The following is a 23,604-nucleotide window of genomic DNA, read 5'->3' on the forward strand; positions in this document are numbered from 1 at the left end:
CATGGTATTGGGGGTAGAGTGCTGACATGGATAGAGAATTGGTTGGCAGACAGGAAACAAAGCGTAGGTTAACGGGTCCCTTTCCGAATGGCAGGCAGTGACTAGTGGGGTACCGCAAGGTTGGTGCTGGGACCGCAGCTATTTACAATATACATCAATAATTTAGATGAACAGTTTCAAAGTAACATCAGCAAATTTGCAGATGACACAAAGTTGGGTGGCTGTGAACTGTGAGGAGGATGCTGTGAGAATGCAGAGTGGCATACAAACAGTAAAATTAATCAGGACAGTGAGACCAGTCAGAGAACTAGGGTGGGGGAGGAACAGACAGAGAGGGAAAGCTGGGATTCCTTGAAGCTGGAGAAATCAAAATTCATACTGCAGGGTTGTAAGCTGCCCATGCAAAATATGAGGTGGTGTTCCTCCAATTTGCTTTGGGCCTCACCCTGACAGTGGAGGAGGCCCAGGGTAGACAGGTCAGTATGGGAACGGGGGGGGAGTTATTGTGTTTAGCAACCAGCAACCAGTAGGCCGAGGCGGATTGAGCGAAAGATGATCAACAAAACAATCACCAAGCCTGTGCTTGGTCTCACCGACATACAGGAGTCCACACCAGGATCAGCAAATACAATAGATGAGGTTGGAGGAGGTGCAAGTGAACCACTGGTTAACCTGAAAGGACTATCGGGATCCTTGGACAGAGTTGAGGGAGGAAGTATAGGAACAGGTGTTGCATCTCCTGCGGTTACAGGGGAAAGTATCTGGGGCAGGGGTGGGTTGGGTGGGAAGGGATGAGTAAACCAGGGAGTTGCGGAAGGAACGGTCTCTGTGGAAGGCAGAAAGGGCTGGAGATGGGAAGATGTGGCTAATGGTGGGATCCCATTGGAGGTGGTGAAAATATCGGAAGATTATTGTCTATATGCAACAGCTGATGGGGTGAAAGGTGAGGACGATGGAGACTCTGTTCCTGTTGCGACTGCGCGAAGGGGAAGCAGGAGCGGAGCTGCGGGATATCGAGGAGACCCTCGAGGCGGGCCTCTCCTATGATGGAAGAGGGGAACCCACGTTCTCTAAAGAATGAGGACATCTTGGATGTCCTGGTGTGGAACACCTCATTCTGGTCGCAGATGTGGCATAGACAGAGGAATTGGGCAGTGGGGATAGTTAGGGAGGCAGAGTGGGAAGAAGTGTAGTCTAGATAGTTGTGGGAGTCAATGGGTTTATAATAGACGTTTATAATAGACGTCAGTCTATCTCTTGTGATGGAGACAGTGTGATCAAGAAAGGGGAGGGAGATGTTGGAGATGGTCCAAGTGAATTTGACTGCAGGATGGAAATTGATAGCGAAGTTAGTGAAGTCGGTGAGTTCCGCATGGGCACAGGAGATAGCCCCGATGCAGCCGTCAACATGAAAAGTGTAGTTAAAAGTGAATTGGGAGAATTTACCAGCAGCCGATGTGGAGGAAAAGAGGATGCATGTTGAAAGAATGATGACTAAGTTAGCAGAGCAGGCCTACTCTCTGTCCCCTTGTAAACAAAACCAGCAAAAATTTAAAGTCTATGACTAATGATTGGGAAATGTCCAAGACAAAGGAGTAGACTGCTGTCCTGGGTTATTTGTGTTGGTGGTGGATTCGCCCTTGCAGATTCATGCGGTGCAGGAAATTTCCAATAATCTGCTCTCAGATACATGGGAAATCAAGATGGTTTGGCAACTGCCTCTTTTTTTCTTTGTTTCCTGAACTCCCTTTGGGGCTCTGTTTCTTCTCTCTCTTTAAACTGGCCCTGTTTTCTATTGTGTGCTCCCTTTAAGCTCACTGTGGCCTAGTACCATAAGATATCGGAGCAAAATGAAGCCATTCAGCCCATCGAGTGTACTCCACCATTCAATCACAGTTAATCTATTTTTTCCTTCAACCAAATATTCTGCTTTCTCCCTATACCTTCGGCACTCTTCCTAATCAAGAACCTATCAATCTCCGCTTCCAATTCCAATTTCTGTGCTCCCTTCTTAAATTTTAGATGTTTAAATATTAAATATTTTATATTTACATTTTAAAATACGGTTTGCTGGAAAAGTTGTTACACTACTATGATTCAAGACCCTGAAGGGCCTGTCCCACTTAGCCTATTTTCCGGCTGTCGCCGAAAAAATTCGCCTGTCACCACATGGCCGCGGGGTGACGCCTGTATTCTCGCGAGTTGTCTCCTCAAGTGTCGCAACTTTTTTCTTGTTGCTGCCACTGGATTTCGAAATGTTCAAAACCTTTCGGCGCCAGTGGGCTTGACGTTGCCTGTCTTCTCCAGTTGTAGGCGCTGTCGTAGGTTGTTGCCAGGATGACGGCAAATGGTTGTCGCTGGGTGCTGACTTCGGTGAATTGTATTAGCGACTACCTACGTCAACCGACGATGGGTACCGGCGACTGAATTGCCTTCAGTTGTCTTCAATTGTCGCCGACAGGGTTGGTTGCTTGTCATAACTTGTCGCGGGTGGACGTAGGGAGACGTCGGTTGTCGTAGGTTGTCGCCTGTGTGGTGGTAGGTTGTCATAGGTGGCGTCCTCAGTCACGACAATTGCTTCGCCGATTGTCGGTAGCTTGCCGTAGCTTGATGTCGACTAGGTGGTAGGTTGTCGTAGACATTGTCCTGGGGAGGGGGGTCCTTTCACCGCTTTTTCGGCGACATGCTACGACTGTGACAGTTGCCGGCAGTCGCCAAAAAAATTGCCTAAGTGGGACAGGCCCTTGAGACTCAAATAGCATAGAAGTTGGAGGTCATGTTGCAGGTGTATAAGACGTTGGTGAAACTACATTTAGAGTATTGTGTTTAGTTCTGGGCACTTCTTCTTCTTGCCTATGGCGTGCGCAGCCTAAAGTTGTAGGTCAACTTGTTTTATTCAACCTATTTATTTGTGCACATCGGGTTGATCGCATTAGTCGAAAACATGGTGGACCACGTGAAGGTTGCAATCTCCCACTCCCGGGCACCGTGTTATAGGAAAGATATTGTCAAGCTTGAAAGGGTTCAGAGAAGATTTACGAGGATGTTGCCAGGACTAGAGGGTCTGAACATTAGGGAGAGGTTGAGTAGGCTGAGTCTCTATTACTTGGACACAGGAGACCTTATAGAGGTGTCTAAAATCATGAGAGGAATAAATGCACAGAATCTCTTGTCCAGAGTAAGTAAGTAAATAAGTTTATTGGCCAAGTATTCACATACAAGGAATTTGCCTTGGTGCTCCGCCCACCAGTAACAGCATGACATACAGTGACAGTTACGAATGACTCAGAAAACACTAAATATTAATAATAAAACATTAATGATAAAACACCATTGATCAAGCATGTGAACCAACAAAATACCAGATCAAACGGAGCCTAAGAATTTTGGCTGTTGTGTAGAGCAACTACTCGTGGATAAAAACTGTTTTTATGTCTGGCTGTGGCAGTCCAGAGTCACTTTCCAGAGGGAAGTGATTCAAAGAGTTTGTGGCCAGGGTGAGAGGGGTCAGAGATGATCTTGCCCGGTCGCTTCCTGGCCCTTGCAGTGTACAGTTCATCAATGGAGGGAAGGTTGCAGCCAATAATCTTCGCTGCTGATCGGACGATTCGCTGCAGCCTCCAGGTGTTGTGCTTGGTGGCTGAGCCAAACCAGACCATGATGGAGAAGGGGAGAACAGACTCTACGATGGCCGTATAGAATTGGACCATCATTGCCTGTGGCAGATTGTGCTTCCTCAGCTGCCGCAGGAAGTACATCCTCTGTTGTGCCTTTTTGACTCTGGAGTCGATGGTAGCCCCCCACTTAAGGTCCTTGGAGATGATGGTTCCCAGAAACTTAAAATACTCCACAGATGTGACTGTGGTGTTGTTGATGGTGAGTGGGGGGAGGGGAGATGGAGCTCTCCTAAAGTCTACAATCAATTCCACTGTCTTAAGAGCATTGAGCTCTAGGTTGTTACTACGGCACCAGGACACCAGCTGTGATACTTCCTGTCTGTAGGCAGATTCCTCCCCATCCTGGATCAGTCCAATCAGGGTTGTGTCGTCCACAAACTTGAGAAGCTTGACAGAGGTGTCTGTGGGGGTGCAGTCATTGGTGTAGAGAAAGTAGAGCAGAGGAGAGAGTACGCAGCCTTGCGGTGCTCCTATGCTGAGTGTTTTCGTTCCGAGATGTGCTTTCCCAGCCTCACATGCTGCTTCCTGTCTGTCAGGAAGTTGATGATCCACTGACAAAGGGGTTCAGGCACAGTCAACTTGGAAAGTTTGGAGCGTAGTAGCTCTGGCACAATGGTGTTGAATGCAGAGCTAAAATCAATAAACAGGATCCTCGCATAGGTCCCCTGGCGGTCTAGGTGCTGTTGGATGAAGTGCAAGCCCAGGTTGACTGTGTAGTCTACAGATCTATTGGCCCGATATGCAAACTGCAGAGGGTCCAGCAGGGAGTTTGTGATATTTTTCAGCTTGGCCAGCACAAGCCTTTCAAGTGTTTTCATGACTACAGTGCGACAGGCCTGTAGTCATTAAGACAAGTAATCCTTGCCTTTTTGGGGACAGGGACAATAGTGGAGACTTTGAAGCAGGCAGGGATAGTACATGTTTGCAGGGACTGGTTAATCGAGGGGAAATCCCAAGTAGGGGAATCGAGGACCAAAGGACATAGGTTCAAGGTGAAGGGGAAAAGATTTAATAGGAATCTGAGATGTAACCTTTTCACACAAGGGGTGGTGGATGTCAAGTCAAGTCAAGAGAATCAAGAGAGTTTATTGTCATGTGTCCCAGATAGGACAATGAAATTCTTGCTTGCTGCAGCACAACAGAATATTGTAAGCATAAATACAGATGTTCAGTGTGTCTATATAGCATAGGCCATATATATATACACATAAATAAACAGATAAAGTGCAATAGGCTGTTATAGTTCAGAGTTTGTTTGATGGCGAATTTAATAGCCTGATGGAGGCTGTTCCTGAACCTGGATGTACCAGATTTCAGGCTCCTGCCAGAGGAGGTACTTGAGGTTGGGACTACATGGATAGGGCAATTTTGGAGGAATATGGACCAAACGCAGGCAGGTGGGATTAGTGTAGCTGGGACATGTTGGCTGGTGTGGGCAAGTTGGGCCGAAGGGCCTGTTCCCACACTGTCTCACTCTATGACTCTAGACAAAAACATTTGTGTGGAGCAAGTACTGATCTGTGTGAGGATGAACAACAGTTGATTGCAGCCACACCACAGCATCTGTTGAGCTGACTCAAAATAATTTAAATCTACACTTTGCTTCAATCATTGAGTTGTCTAATGTAAACACAAGTAAATGCACCAAACGTATGTGCTTGGATTCATATATGTCCGATCTTTCTGGATCATAGCCAACTACGAGAAAATATTGCAAGGGAAACAACTGTGTAGCAGTTGGTGTGTAAAGGTTATCCCTTGTTGACAGAAAACACACACAGGCACCTTCCAGTCCTAAATGGCAGCAAGCCACCTCAATTCCATGTGACTGCCTAAGAAGAATGACAAAAGAAGTTTAATTCTTGGCCTGTCTTTTCGCTCTCCTGTTTGAGAACTGGCTATCAAGCAACCATTTAGAGCTGTATGTCCCGGATGAGACATTGTATTCTAAGTAGCATTTACCTGCTCTTCCAAATTTCTTTATTTTATTCTCCTTTCTCTTTTTAATCCCACGACACATTCTTTTAAATTGCTTGTCCTTTTCCCCTTTGAGTTTTAAACTGAAGGTGTATCAAAAGCTTCACTACGTGTACAAGATTTGTTGTGTTACTTATTCTGGAAGCTTATTGATCCATGTAGAAGTGGGCTACACCTGGACAAATTGTTACTTAAGGCGTGAGGCGAAATGGAGACAAGGGAACCATTTTATCTATTTTTTGTTATCTCCAATAATTTGCTAATCATTCTTCCTCACCTGTAGGCTTGCTTTTGCCCCATCTCTATCAGCTAAATCCCCCCAACTCCATCACTCTCAAGACGTGTCCCCACCCTAAATATTGTCTGTCCATTCCTCCACAGATGCCACCTGACCCACTGTTCTTTTAGCACCTTGTCTTGTTCAAGACTCCAGCATCTATAGTCTGCATTTAATATAGCTGATCTGATTGTAACCTCAACTCTCCCCTAGATTGGAAAATATAGTAACAACATCAAACAGTGCAAAAACCGGCTCGTTAGCCCACCATGACCTTACTGCCCATCAAGAAGCTATCTACATTATTTTCTCCCTATTGTAACCGTCTATAATTTAGCTTCTTCAGACTGAGGGGGGAGGGTAGCTCTCTCCCCTGACTCTCAGTCTGAAGAAGGGACGACCAGAAATGTCACCCACTCCTTCTCTCCAGGGATGCTGCTTATCTGGCTGTTACTACATCGTTTTGTGTCTATCTTCGGTGTAAACCAGCATCTGCAGTTCTTTCCTATATATTTTACCTTTCTCTGTCTTCCCTGCCCCCTTTTTCTGTATCTTGTACTTTCTTGCCACCATTCTGTTCTGCACCAGTCCCAAACCCACCCAGCCCCATAATAGGCCAAAGATAGACACAAGGTGCAGGAGTAATTCAGCGGGTCAGGCAGCATCTCTGGAGAAAAAGGATGGGTGCGCGTCTGGTCTTCAGACTAAAAGTAGGGGGTGGGGAATGAGCTGGAGGCGAGAAAAGACCAGGACAAATCGGGGCCAGTAACAAATGATCTAGGGCAGAGTGGTGCCCTGGTAGGCTAATTGTTGGCTAGGGAAGATGTGAGCTCAAGAGGGATACTCAAGAGTAGAGCCATCCTGAACAAGCCTCTGAAAAGTGTTGTACACCTTTGAGCATTGCTCATTTGAAGGCATGCATTGATGGGTGTTCAAAGGTTGGAGGGCAAATGCCATCAAATGCCATCAAACATGAGGAGGATTGGCTGGATTTAATTGAAGTGAATCATGGACAAGAAAAAGTTTGGAAGGGAAGTCCACTTGCAATGCTCTGCCAGAAAACCTGTCCGAGTGGAGAGAGTTTACTGCAGAAATGCACATAAATACTTAGAACAGAATGTAGGCCATGGATCCTGCTTGCAGATGGCATTGTTGACATATATGGAATTTATCCTATTACTAGACTTAAGTGGAACCCATTGGGTCCCTGTCACACGGGATTCCTAGCCCCCCCCAATGCAACCCGTTCCCCAATGCAATATTCCACCACTCACCCGTTCCCCCAATGCAACCCGTCTCCCCCAACGCAATATTGCACCACTCACGCATAGCCCCCAACTGCGCAGGCATGGCTCATTTCCCCTCGTACCCCAGCACTCCCTCCCCCTCTTCCACCCTCCCACTTCTTTCCCCTCTCCTCCTCCCCTCCCCCAATCCCTCCATCACCTCTCCCTCCCTCCCTCCCTCTCCTTTCCCCTACCCTCAGTCACCCCATCCTTCCTCTCCCTTCCATATCCCGCTCCTATCCCTCTATCCCCACTCCTCACCTCCCCTTAACCTCCCCCCCCACTATCCCTCCTGACCCCCCCCCCCCACTGCCGTCCTCTCCCTCTATTCCCCATTCCCTACCTCCCCCACTCACACCCTCCTCTCCCTCTATTCCCCCTCCTCCCCCACTTCCCCCTCTCCCTTCCTGCCCCTTCCTTTCCCTCAATCCCCCCACTCTCCCTCCTCACCATCCCAGGATCTTTCCCTTCTCCTCCTCCCCTCCCCTAATCCTTCCCTCACGTCTTCCTCCCACCCTCCCTTTATAAAAAGCAGCATTGCAGTTCCTTCCACCACAGGTCATTCATTGTTAGCTGTAGTTTAGATCCCGTTGACTTGACGTGTGTGTGTGTGTGTGTGTGTGTTCTTGCAAACTGCTCGGCCACCCTGCAACCCGACTATCCCTCCCTCCCTCGGCCCGTTCCCATCCTGTCTGACCACCCGCTGCTGCTGCTGCTCAGCCGGTCCACACCCTGCCCACCTGCCTGCTTGCTTGCTGCCGCCTCCGGGCCGTGGGTGTGTGGAGGGGAGGGGGATGGAGTCGGTGTTCGTCACGGTGGGCACCATGAGTTTCGATGAGTTGATGGAGAAGATCTCCTCCGAGAAGAACGTGAGGGTGAGCTACTGCAACGGCGGCGGCAGAGGAGATGGACCCGGGGGGACGGGTAGACTGCAATGCCATTGCCGCAGAGGGCGGGCGGGGGAGAGGTGTGAGTGATGAGGGAGAGAGAGACGGGACCAGGGCCTCCAGTGAGACCCCCCAGCGGCCATCGCCAGTGGTGGGGGAGACGATAGACAAGTTACTGTGAGGAGGGGAGAAAGGAGTTTGTGAGTGAGGAGGGACAGGAAGGGGTGTCACCATCCCAGCCGTGGCATTGACTGACAGGAAAAGAGACCAATCTGCGTGGCGCTGACTGAAGGAATCTGCACACGCGCGGAGTTTTAAGATTTTTAAACCTCGATAACTTTTACAATATATCACCGATTGGAACGAAATGTTACATTCACAGCACAGGAGAATGGTGAGTAACCTGGCGAAAAATTGTAGCGCTATCGTGTACCGTTTTTGCGCTAATAGGAAAACCCCGCAAACTGGAAGAGCACAAGATCAGAGTTTTAGTTATGTGTAGATGGTTGGAGAGAGTGAGGTTGAGGGGGATGAAAGCTTTTTTAATGCATTTATAAAAGACCTTTTGTAATATGCAATAAGCATTTAGCATGGAGATACATTTATGAAAGGCCACAAAACCATGAGCGCAGTTGTTATAAAACCCAAAAAGTGGAGTGTATTTCATATTTAAAGTGTAATACTACAATCATGTATTGCGCTGGGAACTATGCTAATTTTGTGATGGCATCAAGCTACCAACGGATTTGGGTAGCGAAAAGGTTATTTTTCCATTTTAAATGCCTTGTTTAGTTTGTCAGAACGGGTAAGGGAACCCTTCTTGGTTAATTTATTCTTATTGCATTGCCGTTTAAATTTGTTGAAGTTGTTACATTCATGAAGAGCTTGACTATATATTTGGAGAGCTGCACGTCATATATGTGCATTTCGGGAGTTTATTACAGTTCGTGTTCTAACTTAAATGCAGTAGCCAATTTACACACAATAGCAATCGGACATGAACTGAGCTGATCAGCTTATTGTTGTTCTTTCAGAAGGTTGACTGAGAGGGCAACGTCGACCCAGACAATATTAGTTAGTCCACAGCCTTGGAAATATCTCCATAGAATCACTGGATGTCTATTTGAGAGCAAGCACAATCTATGTGTAATCGTTGCTGAAGAGACAACATCCAGCACAGTTGCTTATAGCTGATGTTAAAGGAGAGGGAGGTTGCTCAGGAACTGTAATAGTGCAGGAATTGGTTCTGATCCAGGCTCTGAAGACCTGTGACTTCCCATCTGGATGGTGGTGGGATAGCTGGACAGCCAGCTGGAGTAGCAGTTTCCAGGAGCATTCTCATCACTGAGATGGGAGCCCTAGCAAGGGACAGGACTAGGGTATTTCCAGCCTTGTTAGTGCAAGGGACAGGACTGGGGTATTTCCAGCCTTGTTAGTGCAAGGGACAGGACTGGGGTATTTCCAGCCTTGTTAGTGCAAGGGACAGGACTGGGGCATTTCTAGCCTTGTTCCACTGGAAGTATCTTGCGATGTTCCATTGCTTTTCACGATTGGGCATGACTAGTTTAGATTAGAGATACAGCGCGGTAACAGGCCCTTCAGCCCATCGACCAGTGATCCCCATGCACTGGCACTATCCAACACACAAGGAACAATTTACAATTTTTACCATAGTCAATTAACCTACAAACCTGTACGTCTTTGGAGTGGGGGAGGAAACCAGAGCAACCGAGGAAAACCCACGCGGTCACAGGGAGAACGTACAAACTCCGTACAGACATCACCCATAGTCAGGTTCAACCCTGGGTCTCTGACCCTGTAAGGGCCATCACACCAGGAAGTGATTGGGGAGGCTATATGATTGGTGTAGTACAGTAGAGTGTCTGAGAATTGAGGTAAGTAATGCAACTCGGTGCAGTTTGCTTAGTTCAGCAGTGGAGGAGTAAGAGTTTATTGGCCAGATGTGTCCTGTTGCTACAGGATATTTTAATCAAAGTTCTCTTTCATTGCCCCATACAACATATTTATATGTCACATGTGGGAATTGCATAACAATTTTTTTTCAGGGGTGACACATAACAGTGACTAATTTGGAGTTGTTTTCTTTTTGCTCCAGACATTTTTAATGTAAAAAATATGCTTCATCAAAAAATTATATAGACAGACATTTCACTAGACACACTTAATATATATATTTTTATACATGTAGTGTATTTTTGAAAATGTAAACAAAAATTCTGGAGCTACAAGAAACAACACCAAATTAGTAGAAACAAGGAACTGTAGATGCTGATTTACAAAAAAGGACATTAAGTTCTGGAGTAACTCAGTGGGTCAGGCAGCATCTCTGGAGAACACCAAATTAGTCATTGTTATGTGTTACTCCTGAAAAAAAAATTATTTTCTATAGTTGCAAAAAAAACTGGAATTAAGTTAACTCATAGGTAGTAGAGTACAAATAAAGCTCAAGGCATATGCATTTGGCACTTAGATGTAAGCACTCTCTGCTGTATGTTTTAAAAGGCAAAATTATTGGCAGGACATATGAGAAGCCGGAAAGGAGATGAAAACGTAACAAGGGACTAAACAGCAGTAACTTTCTTCTTTTAAGTAATTTGAGGGAGAGATTTGCAATTTATTCTACACCTTGATAACTATTGTATTAATCAGCTTTGTTTAGAAAGCTAACGCTAATTGAAATAGTGTCTATATCCTCGCATCACCATTAAAGGCAAAACTTCAGTCTGCTTTGTTGCTACTGTATTTTTAAAACTTAAAAACTTAAACTAAATTAAACTATTTTGATTAAACTTTGGAAATGTTGCGAGTTTTATTGTGTTGTCTCTTTTGTGATAAATATGGCTTGATTTGAAGTTGTCCATCAATCTACTTTAGTTTAGCAAAGTATAATAGCCTTTATGTACTGTATATAAGTATAAACTAGGCTGAGATTTATTAACTGCAAAGTGTGAAACACTCAACCAATTTTCCGAACTTTTTTTAGATTTATTCTCATTACCACATTGTGGTATTTTAATTATTTGTTTGTTATATTTCAAGTGAAATCAGTTGAATCGATCTTGTTTTTTTTCCCCCCCATAGGTGAAAATGAAATCCTTGCCAGTCTACACAAGATTGCAAGCAAGAATAAAATCTGGAGGTCTTACATTGGAATGGGCTATTACAACTGCTCAGTACCACAAGCAATTATCCGCAACTTGCTAGAAAATGCAGGATGGTAATAAAGCTTTCTCATTTTAAATGTACTCCTTAATTGTCAGAATTCAAGAGTGGTTGTTTCCCTCATTGTTGAATGAATAAATCAAGTGCGCAGTGTACACATCTACAATGATTAGAAGGTGCCAGCTTTCATCTTGCAAGATAGGTGATCTAAGTTGAGGAATAATTGGAATTTGCAACCCTGCGCCAGGGATATGTTTCAATGGTCTGTGCCCCCCAATCTTGAATGCAGTATGGTTGTAAATCTTTGTCATTGCTGAACTCAAGAGGTTTAAAGAAGGTCGAAGGAAGGATTGTAATGCAGGTAGTGGATGGAATCATTTACTGGGTTGGGATTCTTCTTCATCACCAGGCATCCTAGTTTTTTCGGTCTGAAGAAGAGTCCCAACCCGAAACATAACGTATTGTGTTCACCAGAGGTACTGTACTGTCTGACCCGCTGAGTTACCCCATCATTTGTGTCTCTCTTTGTAAGACAATATCTACAATTCCTTGTTTCTACATCTGACTTTAGTACTTTTTTTATATTCTCCCCACTTTCTCATCAAGCTCCCTACATTCTACACACTAAGGTTAATTAACTAGGATAGTTAAACAGTTTTGTGTACATGTTTGTAACTCAACCATCACATCAACCAGCCGTCACCCTGGGGATAGACACAAAGTGCCGGAGTAACTCAGCGGCTCAGACAGCATCTCTGAAGAAAAAGGGTGAGTGACGTTTCCGGTCGGGACACTCCTTCATACTATGACCATGACGTCCCCGAGGCACATGATACAGCACTATCACACCATCGCAGTTTCATTTAACCCCAGAAGTGCTCAAAAAGATGAGTACTGAGCTGTGGTGGGAGCTATAATTTGGAATATTTGTATTTTTCCTTCATCCAATGATATGATGGAATGTCATTTGAAAAGTCATAACAGTGGAGGATTAGCTTAATTTGTAAATTATAAAATTAAAAGTGAGGCAATTAGAAATAATTTGTTTAAGAAAGCTATTGCTTCCCATTCTTTAGTTGAATCTGTTTGATTCAGCCATGTACTTCCAGTCACAAGACTATATCATGTGATGCTGAATATCAACAGAGTGGACAGTAAGCAAGTATTGTTTTAGCCTCAGAGTAATATTTGAAATGTTCCATCAAATATAATTCATTTTCGCTCTTTCATTCTCCCAATCCCACCATCACGCTCTTTGCAAATGAACTCAATTACATGACTCTTAAGACCCGTGGTTCTCATTTTAAATGAATTTTGCATTATTTGAGGGGAAAATGATCCCAATTTAGGCACTAATTTAACTCTGTTCCCGAGCCACTCTGCAAAGCTATAATTGTAGCTTGGTAACAAATTGATGACACTGGAAATCAGGAACTTTTAACAACCCTCAGTTTCAGTGAGCAAAAACTCGTGGGAGTAGTTTGGCTGGCAGGCAGTCTGCTTAGGTTACCTAGATACACGGAACCGCAGATGCTGGAATACAGAAAATAGATAAAGTACTGGAGTACAATGGTTCAGGCAGCATCTCTGGCAGACATGGGTAGGTTCGCCAAGGCCTGCTGCAAATGCCTGTTGCTAACCATTTTAACTCCCATTCCCATACTAGTTTCACTGTTCGTATCCCTTCATTATCACCTCTTCCGCAGCTAACAATGAACCATTGTGGGCTCTGCCTTTCCTTGGTCATCAGTGCTAGCTCTGATTTGCTCTGTAGCTTTTCATACCTCTAGTTTCCCTCTCCCCTGACTCTCAGTCTGAAGAAAGGTCTCGACCCGAAACGGCACCTATTCCTTTTCTCCGGAGATGCTTCCAGACCCATTGAGTTACGCCAGCATTTTGTGTCTACCTTCGGTATGAACCCGTGTCTGCAGTTCCTTCCTACCCATACTAACCTTTCTGTCCTGGCTGCCTCCATTGCCAGGGTGAGACCACACACAAACTGAAGGAACAGTACCTCCATATTCTGCTTGGTAGCTGACAACCCAACGTTATGGACATTTGGGTTCTCCAATTTTAGGCATCAACCTCTCCCCCCCCGCCCCACCCCCTCCAGCTCCTCCACTCATTTTATCTCCCATTTCTTCCTTATGCCCCAAGTAGATGAACACCCATTTTTCTCACTATCCCACTAAACTGGAGCCAAAACCTGCAGATGCTGGAAATTGAAAACATTAATAGCTTTATTATGAATACCTCTGAGATACCAGCCGGTTATCACATAAATTCTCAGTCCCAGTCCCACTGACTTCTCTATAGGTGCTCTCTAAGTTATAGCTTCAATACAAACTGATTTAAACACTGAAAAAATTTGACCAATCAAGCAGCACTGGGAGAGAGAAACCAGTCAACAATTCAGGTGGAGGACCATTCCCGAGAGCTGTCCCATTTAACTATAGTTTATCTTTCATTGTGAAATACATTTTCATATCCATCTGATTTCACTTTTGTGCTAAACCAGGGGTCGGCAACCTAAAGCCCCCAGGCTGAATAGCGGCCTGTAACCTGAAATCATCCGGCTCGCAGGCGGATTCTTTTCCCCATAATCATCCGGCCCGCCGAGCGTGCGTTCGAGCTCTACCCCACCTTCTGTGAACACGTTGAAGAAAGAACTGCAGATGCTGGACAAATCGAAGGTGGACAAACTCAGCGGATGAGACATGCAAGGATTGCATGAGGTTGCCTCACCCGCTGAGTTTCTCCAGCATTTTTGTCTACCTTCTATGAATGCGTGATTTGATGCCTGCCATCCGGGACGGGATGGGGGTGGGACCCATATGTACACGTGTTGATGTGGCCCGCCAATCCGCTCACAGACATGCATCCCGGCTCCCATGCAGAACAAGGTTGCCGGCCCCTGTCCTAAAGACACCACACACAGCTGAAGCTGAATGTTTATCTTACAGTGATATTTAATGGTAGGATCTTCGTTGTTTACAATGACAAGGAACTGCAAATGCTCGTTTATACCAAAGATAGACCCAAAATGCTGGGGTAACTCAGCCGGTCAAGCAGCATGTCTGGAGAAGATGGATAGGTGATGTTTCGGGTGAGAACCCTTCTTCAGACCATTAAAAAATAATAATGTATATTAACTAACATTAATTAAATTTCCCCTAGGAATTAGGAAGCCAAAGTGGGATAACATAGAATCATGTGTACGGGTGATCGATGGTCGGAGGGACTCAGTGGGCCGAAGGGCCGGTTTCCATGCTGTATTTCTAAACTAAACTAAGCTAGAATGTTCAAACTGTAGGTCAATAGTAGGCCTGTTCAAAAACATATAATTCATTAAGAAATTACTTCCGCATAAAAAAAAAGGTGCTAGAGAAATTGTGGTTCAGACAGCATCTGAAGGGGAATGGGCAAATGATATTTCAGGTCGGAACCCTTCTTCAGTGATGGGAATGAAGGCGAGGAGAAAGCTGAAAAAGCTGTTCAAGAAGGAACTGCAGATGCTGGAAAATCGAAGGTACACAAAAAAGCTGGAGAAACTCAGCGGGTGCAGCAGCGTCTATGGAGCGAAGGAAATAGGCAACGTTTCGGGCCGAAACCCTTCTTCAGACTTGTAAAGAAGGGTTTCGGCAGGAACGTTGCCTATTTCCTTCGCTCCATAGATGCTGCTGCACCCGCTGAGTTTCTACAGCTTTTTTGTGTACCAGCTGAAAAAGCTGATTGGGTATGGGACGTGTTAGATGAATACTGGTGAGGGAGGGTGATTGTCTGATGGGTGGATATTGTCTTTTGGACTATGACTTTTGTTTTGCTTTATGATCAATATTCCAGCATTTGCAGTCTCTCCTGTCTCTCCTGTCTCCAGGAAATTACTTTCTTAGCTAATGCTAATATCTGTAAAAAAACAGCAGAAGCTAATCATTAATTTAAGAGGTCAGCAATTCAAAGTAATGATAGTTGTTGGCAAGTGTGTTCACTGACGGAGGTGAACTCCCAACCAATGTATTAGATTGACACTGCAGTTCTACGACAGAGTAACAAATGAAGGTGAACAATTAAATAGCAGACAGGAAGAGGTAACTTCAAGAACATCTCCAACCCCAACAATGGCAGGCCGAGCATTTGAGTTTTAACAATACAGTGTGGAAAGAGGCTTTTTGGCCCACCGGGTCCGTGCCGACCTGCATTCACCCATACACTAGTTCTAACCTACACACTCGGGGCAATTTGCAGAAGCCAATAAACCTATGAACCTACAAATCTTTGGAATGCGGGAGGAAACCGGAGCACACAGAGAAAATCCACACTGCCACACGTAGAACATACACACTCCATAAAGACAGCACCTGTAGTCAAGATCAAACCCGAGTCTCTGGCGCTGTAAGGCAGCAACTCTGCCGCGGTGCCGCCCTTGAGTGGTTTTTTGTCACATACAGCTAAGTGAATGATCCACATAGACACAAGGAACTGCAGATGCTAGAATCTTGCATAGAACACAAAGTGCGGAGGTAACTCAGCGGGTCAACCACCATCACTGAAGGACCTGGATAGGCAACATTACAGGTGGGACCCCTATTCATACTCGTAGGTAGGCAACATTTCAGTTTGGGACCTGAAACCAGAGCACCTGGAGAAAACCCATGCAGTCACAGGAAGAATGTACAAACTGCGCACAGACAACACCTGTAGTCAGACATGGGTATGCAGTGAATGGAGGGATATGGATTATAAACAGGCAGATAAGAATTTGTCATGGCATTACCACAGACAATGTGGGCAGAAAGGCCTGTTCTTATGCTGTATTGTTCTATGCTCTATTGTGGCAACAAAACGTAACCATATTACAGGTGCACAACCTTTTATCCCAAAGCCTTGGGACCAGACACTTGTCGGATTTCGGACATTTTCGGATTTCAGAATGGAAGATTTTTAGCGTAGATTAGGTAGGTAGCGCGGGCGGCTTGAAAAGTCTGGAGCTGCTGCCTCCTCCCGGGTGACCGGGAGACTCATTGCATAAATGTTAGTCAGTTAGTTTGGAGGGATTTTATGTGGCGGTGGTGGAGTCGGGGTGAAGGGGGAAACTTTAATTCTTAGTCCCCTACCTGGTCGGCGACTCCCAACCTCGCGGAGCTGGGGGCTCCGTCCGGCCGTGGGCGGCGCCGGTTGGAGCTCCGACCCCGGCAACTCTACCCCTGGCTGCGAGGCGCTCCAAATCCAGCGCCGCCCGCGGTCGGACGTCCCAGCTCCGGGAATGTCGGGAGTCGCAGCGCTGGGATACCAGCGGGGAGCGGGCAATGCCTTACCGGGTCGCCGTGCGGCAAGCTCCGGAGCGCTGTGGCCGCCGACACACAACATCGCGGAGCGTCGCTGGATTTGGAGCCGCGGAGCTGGGGGCTCCGTCCGGCCGCGGGCGGCGCCGGTTGGAGCTCCGACCCTGGCAACTCTACCCTGGCTGCGCGGCTCCAAATCCAGCGACGCTCCGCGAACGTTGGGTCGGCGGCCACAGCGCTCCGGAGCTTGCCGCACGGCGACCCGGTAAGGCATTGCCCACTCCCCGCTGGTATCCCAGCGCTGCGACGCCGCCGACTCCCGACATTCGCGGAGCTGGGGCGTCCGGCCGCGGGCCGCGGGCCGCTGGATTTGGAGCGCCTCGCAGCCAGGGGTAGAGTTGCCGGGTCGGAGCTACAACTGGCGCCGCCCGCAGCCCCAACGGCCACAGCGCTGCGGAGCTTACTGCACGGCGACCCGGTAAGGCATTGACCGCTCCCCGCCTCTCCGACCAGGTAGGGGACTAAGAATTAAAGTTTACCCCTTCACCCCCCTTCACATAAAAGCCCTCCAAACTAACTGACTAACATTTAAGCAATGATTTACAGATGTTTAAGCGTCTCCCGGTCTCCAGGGAGGAGGCAGCCGCTACAGAGTACAGACCTGGGTTGACCGTGGGTCGTTTTGGGTCAGGTTTGGCGCCAAACGCGAGCTTTGGTGCGCAGACGACATCTGGAAAAAATGGCCGGTTTTCGGAGCTTTTCGGTTTCTGGAACACCGGATAAAAGGTTGTGCACCTGTAGTGGATTTGTAAAATCTGCATTCAAGTTTATATGGTCTGTTTTCTCAGGAGCAGATAACCAAGCAGCTGATTCAGGTTAGTGTTAATTTTAAAGTGTCTGCTAGTGTATGTCTTTGCAACAGTTTGTTGCAAAAAGGTAGCTTGTACACGCCTTTCAGATTTGTTGTATTTCTATGCGTTCTGAGCGCATAAAATAGTATCGATGAAGTTGGAGAAGAAGAGGTTGCGACAAACCTGTAAAATGACTTAGCAACTGGCATTCGTGTCTTTAGTTTAGTTCGGAGATACAGTACAGAAACAGGCCCTTCAGCCCACCAAGTCCATGCCGACCCGCGATCCCGATACACTAGCACTATCCTCGGAGCAATTTATAATTTTTACCGAACCCAATTGACCTTCAAACCTGTACATCTTTGGAGTGTTGGAGGAAACCAGAGCACCCGGGAACAACTAACACGGTCACAGGGTGAAGGTACAAACTCCGTACTCACAGCACCTCTAGTCAGGGTCAAATCCGGGTCTCTGGCTCTGTAAGGCAGCAACTCTACCGCTACACCACCTTGTCACCCTTTCATGCATAAAGTGGGAACGTTTTGAAAAAGATTACATCGAACTTTAACTTTTGGAACATATTTGGGTAGATAGTAAAAAATGGAGATGTATTTTCCACAGAGTTATCTCTGTTTAGTTTATTGCTTGCAGACCAATGTAAAACAAATTATCAGCAAATTCTTACCTTGCAGTACAGAGGTCATATATTATCCCACTGTCTCAGCAAAAATAGTTTCATTAGATAATCAATCTGCTTTATCTGCAAAGTGCAGAGAATTAAAGAATATGTAACTGGGTTTAAAAAAAAAATTAGCTAGAAAAAGCAATATGCCCTTGCTGGCAAGCATTTTATCTACAGTGCCCTGTTAGTTTTGAAACTGTTTAGTGGCATTCGTCAGTCTCTTCTGAATAAGAATAATTTGAAAAGGATTGTGAAACAAATGTTGGCTCCTGCGGTTTGATCATTTTGCTTCCCTAAGCAAAGTTGTCCGGAAGTGAAGCAATGTTGCTTGAAGTTAGACACATTTAAAAACTGCCATTTTTTAGAAATAAAGTGATGAAAATACTCAGCAAGACAGGCAACCTTCTGTGGGGGGAGAGTAGGGAGGGAGAGGGAGGAGGGAGGGGAGAGAGAGGGAAGAGAGAGAGGGAGAGAGAGGGAAGAGGGGGAGAGAGGGGAGAGATGGAGAGAGAGAGAGAGAACAAAATGAATGTTTCAAATCAGTGATTCTTCATTAAAATTACAAATATTGATCAGCAATATCAGTATCAATGTTCATGTTTATTTGCATTTGTTCCTGTAGTGCACAGGAATCTGTCCATGCAGCTGCTTGTTGAAGTAGTTTATTAATAAGAATTATAGTGAGAAGATGGTTTAGATCACTTAATGGTTATAAATTGGCCATTTATAGTTATAGAGTCATACAGTGTAGAAACAGGCCCTTCGGCTTAACCTGCCCACACCAACCAACATGTCCCATCTACACTAGTCCCATCTGCTTGTGTTTGGCCCATATCTGTCCAAATCTATCCTATCCATGTAACTATCTAACTTTATTCTAAACGTTGCAATAGACCCTGACTTAACTACCCCCTCTGGCAGCTCTTTCCATACATCCATCACCCTTTGTGTGGAAAAAGTTATCGTATCAATCCTGATCTCCAGTGCCACCTGTGTTGAGTTTGCAGAGCCCATAGAACAGTACAGCATAGAACAGGCCTTTTGGCCCGCAATGTCCATGCCAAACATGATGCCAAGTTATACTGTGTAGGAAAGATCTGTAGATGCTGGTTTAAATCGAAGGTAGACACAAAATGCTGGAGTAACCAATGGGTAACGTTTCGGGTCGAGACTTCAAATAGTCCTTGCTTTCCCTCTCTCTCCAATCCCAGTTCTCCCACCAGTCTTACTGTCTCCGACTACAATCTATCTCTGTCCCGCCCATTCCCCTGACATCAGTCTGAAGAAGGGTCTCGAAGTGTCACCCATTCCTTCTCTCCCTATGCAGATGGGGCATGTTGGTCGGCATGGGCGAGTTTGGCCGAAGGTCCTGCTTCCTCTCTGTATGACTCTATGAATCCAAATAGGCATCTGTAACCCTGAATATTTGCACAGGTGGATCTTAAAGAACCCGTGCTGTGTTTGAACAGTGTTTAGCCATAAGCCAAAACTGTTTGACTAACGCTTAGCTGTGAGCCAAGACTGTGATCGGGGCTATTTGTAAAACCTTTTTATTTTCAACTTGGCTGCTACGTCTGACTGTGTAGCAATGATGTGACTTCAAGAAGCTTCAAGTTTTTGTGTATTTTGTAATCATCTAAAGATGAACAATAGCTCCTTACAAAATACAAAGTACTGGAGTAACTCAACAGGCCAGGCGGTGAGGATGGGACAAAGCCTGCTGCATGATAGATGAATACAGATGAGGAAGGTTTGAATTGGCAGATGGGTGAAGTAAGTGACAAAGACTAAAGACCAGAGACAACGGGGTCAGATAATGAGAGGAGGAATGAAATATATAGCCAAAAGGAGGGAGATAGATGAAAGGGATGAGGCGGGGGGGAAGGAAAGGACAGTTGAAAAAATAGGTGCACACCACAGTGGAGGGGACATGGGAAAGACAGGGTGGGACGGGAGAGTGTTACTTAAAATAGTAAGATTAAACGAGAACTTACCAGTTTGAAGTTTGATCTGTATTTTATGAGGAGTTACGATGAGGGATTACGTGAAGAGCCCGCTCAGCACGCATGCGCGGCATACTTCAAAGCAGTGGTGTTGAATCACAGATAGACACAGTTATTGAAATAAACATAGTAAGACAAGGAGACATCGGTTTATCAGTTTGATCCATATTATTGAGGGTGGGAGCGGAGGGCACGTACTCCCTCATCGTAACTCCTCATAAAATACAGATCAAACTTCAAACTGGTAAGTTCTCGTTTAATCTTACTATTTTACTTCGGAGTCATGTGAGTGACTACGTGAAGACTTCAAAGCTCTGTGATTTCAAACCGTGTAACAGTTCATACTTCACTCGCTGCCAAAGTCATTCGAGGGAGGAAGTATGTTATCGTAATCAACCATGAATCTGTTTGTAAAAACAATAATGATGTTATTAACAACAATAAGACCAAATGCTCCCCCGGGCTTAAATTATATATTTTTTGCAGATTCTTTTCCTGCAAACGATACAGGTTCTGTCAGTGGTTTGTTATAAAAGTTTGGAACGTATACTCCCTAGACCACCCTGCAGTAGCCAGGATGTGGTCCATAGGCTCGTCCATCCTCTTAGTTACTGACGTGGAAGCTGTCCTGGTGGAATAAGATTTATACACGTTAGTATTTACTCCAGCAACTCCCAGTACCTGCTTGAGCCACTAGAGATGGTTTAGCTCGTCACCCGACCAAGAGGTTTATTGTGGCTGACCCATAAGGCTTTTTCCTCTCCCTCGGTATTCCTTATTGTGTCGATGTAGATCTCTAAGTGGGTCATGACACATAAAACGTGGTTCAGGTGGGTCTGCCCGGAATTTCATGACTGGACCTGATGTTCCTGGTCTGTTCTGTTTGGCCAACCCTTGAATGGGAATGTGACACTATCTGGTGTTATAACCATGTTGTCCCATCGCAGTAGATGGGAGAACTGGCTCTTTGTGTTGATGTAAGGCCACCAGCATGTCCATCTTCAGGGTAGGCTGTTCCAGGGTGAGTGACCTGGCTGGTGATCATCCCCTAAGGTATGTCAGGATTTCACTGACATCCCAATTTGGGTGTACCTATTTCTGGGGAATGGATTGATATACCTCTCCTGTATCTGATCACCAGTGAGCGGTACCCAAGTTGAGTAGACTGACAGAACATTTCCTTCATTGTGGTGAAGACCTGCCAGGAGCTCCAGTACAGTTTTTTGTTGTAGTTGAATGTGTAATTCCTGTTTTGGAAAACAGTGTCCCATTTCTTGATGCTCCTCAGGTATGTTCCCTAGGATATGCGACGGAATGCTGTCATCAGGTTGATAGCGCTGCTGATCCAAACACAGCAGTGGTCTTCCCAATTCTGCAATACTTTTAATGGCCATATCGAGGATCACTGGGAACCATGCATGTGGACTTGGTCCACTGTAATTTGCGTAGTACCCGACTGATGAAGCCGTAGTACCTATTGAAGAGGTAGAAGGAAAGGAGAACATAGAGATTAGATTTCCCCCACCCTTCAATATGCGGGAATAGATAGATATAGATAGATATGCCATTTATTGTCACTATACATGTACAGTGAAACTGAAAGCTGCTCGTACTCAGTGCATACATACAATTTTACACAAAAAACAAGAAACAGAAAACAAAACAGAAGGGAGATGGGGGGGGGAATAGGTGCACAAATTCTACGGCGCTACATACATATATACATATATACAGATGGAAGTCCGTGTTGGGCGGTGTAGTCAGTGAATGTGTGGATTTGAATTCATGGTAGATATAATTCTCGGGAAGCAGCTATTCCTGAGTCTGTTTGTCCTGGATTTGATGCACCTATAGCGCCTTCCAGAGGGCAGCAGGTCGAACAGTCCAAACGCAGGATGGGAGCTGTCTTTGGTGATCTTCTTTGCCCTCCTAAGGCAGCGGGAGGTGTAGATGTCCATCAGGGAGGGGAGAGGGCAACCAATGATCCTCTGCGCTGTCCTGGTTACCCTCTGAAGCCTCTCCCTGTCTGCCATGGTGCAGCTGCCATACCATGCTGTAATGCAGTATGTCAGCAGGCTCTCGATGGACGAGCGGTAGAAGGTCAGCAGCAGGTTAGAGTCTAGGTTGTGCTTCCTGAGGACCCTCAGGAAGTGCAGCCGCTGCTGAGCCTTCTTGATGACCGCTGTCGTGTTGTCCGTCCAGGAGATGTCAGCCGCGATATGGACGCCGAGAAACCGGAAGGTGTTGACCCTCTCCACACACTCGCCGTTGATGTGTAGGGGGGCTAAGTCGGTGCTGCGCCTCCTGAAGTCGACAATGAGCTCTTTTGTTTTCCTGGTGTTCAGAGCCAGATCGTTTTCTGAGTACCAGGTTGTCAACTTCAGGACTTCCTCTCTGTAGGCTGCCTCGTCTCCCTTTGAAATAAGTCCGACCACAGTAGTGTCGTCAGCAAATTTGACGATGCGGTTGTTGTTGTGGGCCGGACTACAGTCGTAGGTGTAGAGACAGTATAAGAGGGGGCTTAGCACACAGCCCTGTGGGGAACCGGTACTCAACCTGCGAGTGGAGGAGAGGTGGGGGCCAAGTCTCACAGTCTGGGGCCGGTTTGTGAGGAAATCCTTAATCCAGGCACATGTGACAGTGGGGAGGCCGAGAGTGAGCAGTTTACCAATGAGGATGTCCGGGATGATTGTGTTAAAGGCTGAACTAAAATCCACAAAGAGCATCCGGACGTAGCTCTGCCCCTGCTCCAGATGGCTCAGCACAGAGTGGAGAGCTACGGTGATGGCGTCTTCTGTGGATCTGTTTTGGCGATAAGCGAATTGGTGGGGGTCGAAGTCTGGTGGTAGATAGTCCTTGATGTGCTGGAGGACCAATCTCTCGAAGCACTTCGTGATTACCGGAGTGAGGGCAACAGGATGGTAGTCATTAAGGCTGGTGATGGGAGACTTCTTCGGCACAGGGACGATTGTGGCTGATTTTAGGCAGGACGGAATAACTGCCTGGGCCAGGGAGAGATTGAAAATTCTGGTGAAGATGGCAGTGAGCTGGTGGGCGCACGCTTTGAGCACCTTACCAGGGACTCCATCTGGGCCGGTAGCCTTCTTGGGGTTCACTGCCAGGAGCACCCGTCTGACATCGTGCTCCGTTACAGTGAGTGGAGTAGTACAGGAGCTAGGTGAGGGTGGGAACAGGGCTGTAGCAGGTGAGTGCTGCTGTTGTGATGTCTCAAAGCGGGAGAAGAAGCAATTTAGCTTTTCTGCCAGCGGCGCACTCAGGTCTTCTGACTTTGTGGCACAGCCTCTGTAGTTGGTAATGTCTTGTATGCCCCGCCATACCTCCCGTGTATTATTGCTGGACAAGTAGGACTCTATGCTCCTCTTGTGATCCGCCTTGGCCTTTTTAATACCACTTTTCAGGTCGGCTCGAGCAGCCCTGTACAGAGCTCTGTCACCTGACCTGAAGGCAGCATCGCGGGCTCTGAGGAGTGTGCGGACCT

The 23,604-nt window shown here is 46.3% G+C and overlaps 1 protein-coding gene across 1 annotated transcript in view; it reads left to right on the forward strand.

Annotated features, from left to right (window-relative positions):
* The window catches only part of gldc (glycine dehydrogenase (decarboxylating)), a 148,883-nt gene that overhangs the window by 30,527 nt on the left and 94,752 nt on the right, over positions 1-23,604 (forward strand). The window contains exon 3 of the mRNA XM_055632629.1: positions 11,207-11,342. Within this exon, the coding sequence (XP_055488604.1) occupies positions 11,207-11,342 (136 nt within the window). The remainder of the gene's footprint in view (positions 1-11,206; positions 11,343-23,604) is intronic.

This window comes from Leucoraja erinacea, chromosome 3 (genome assembly GCF_028641065.1).
Source record: "Leucoraja erinacea ecotype New England chromosome 3, Leri_hhj_1, whole genome shotgun sequence".
In the NCBI taxonomy this organism is placed as follows: domain Eukaryota; kingdom Metazoa; phylum Chordata; class Chondrichthyes; order Rajiformes; family Rajidae; genus Leucoraja; species Leucoraja erinaceus.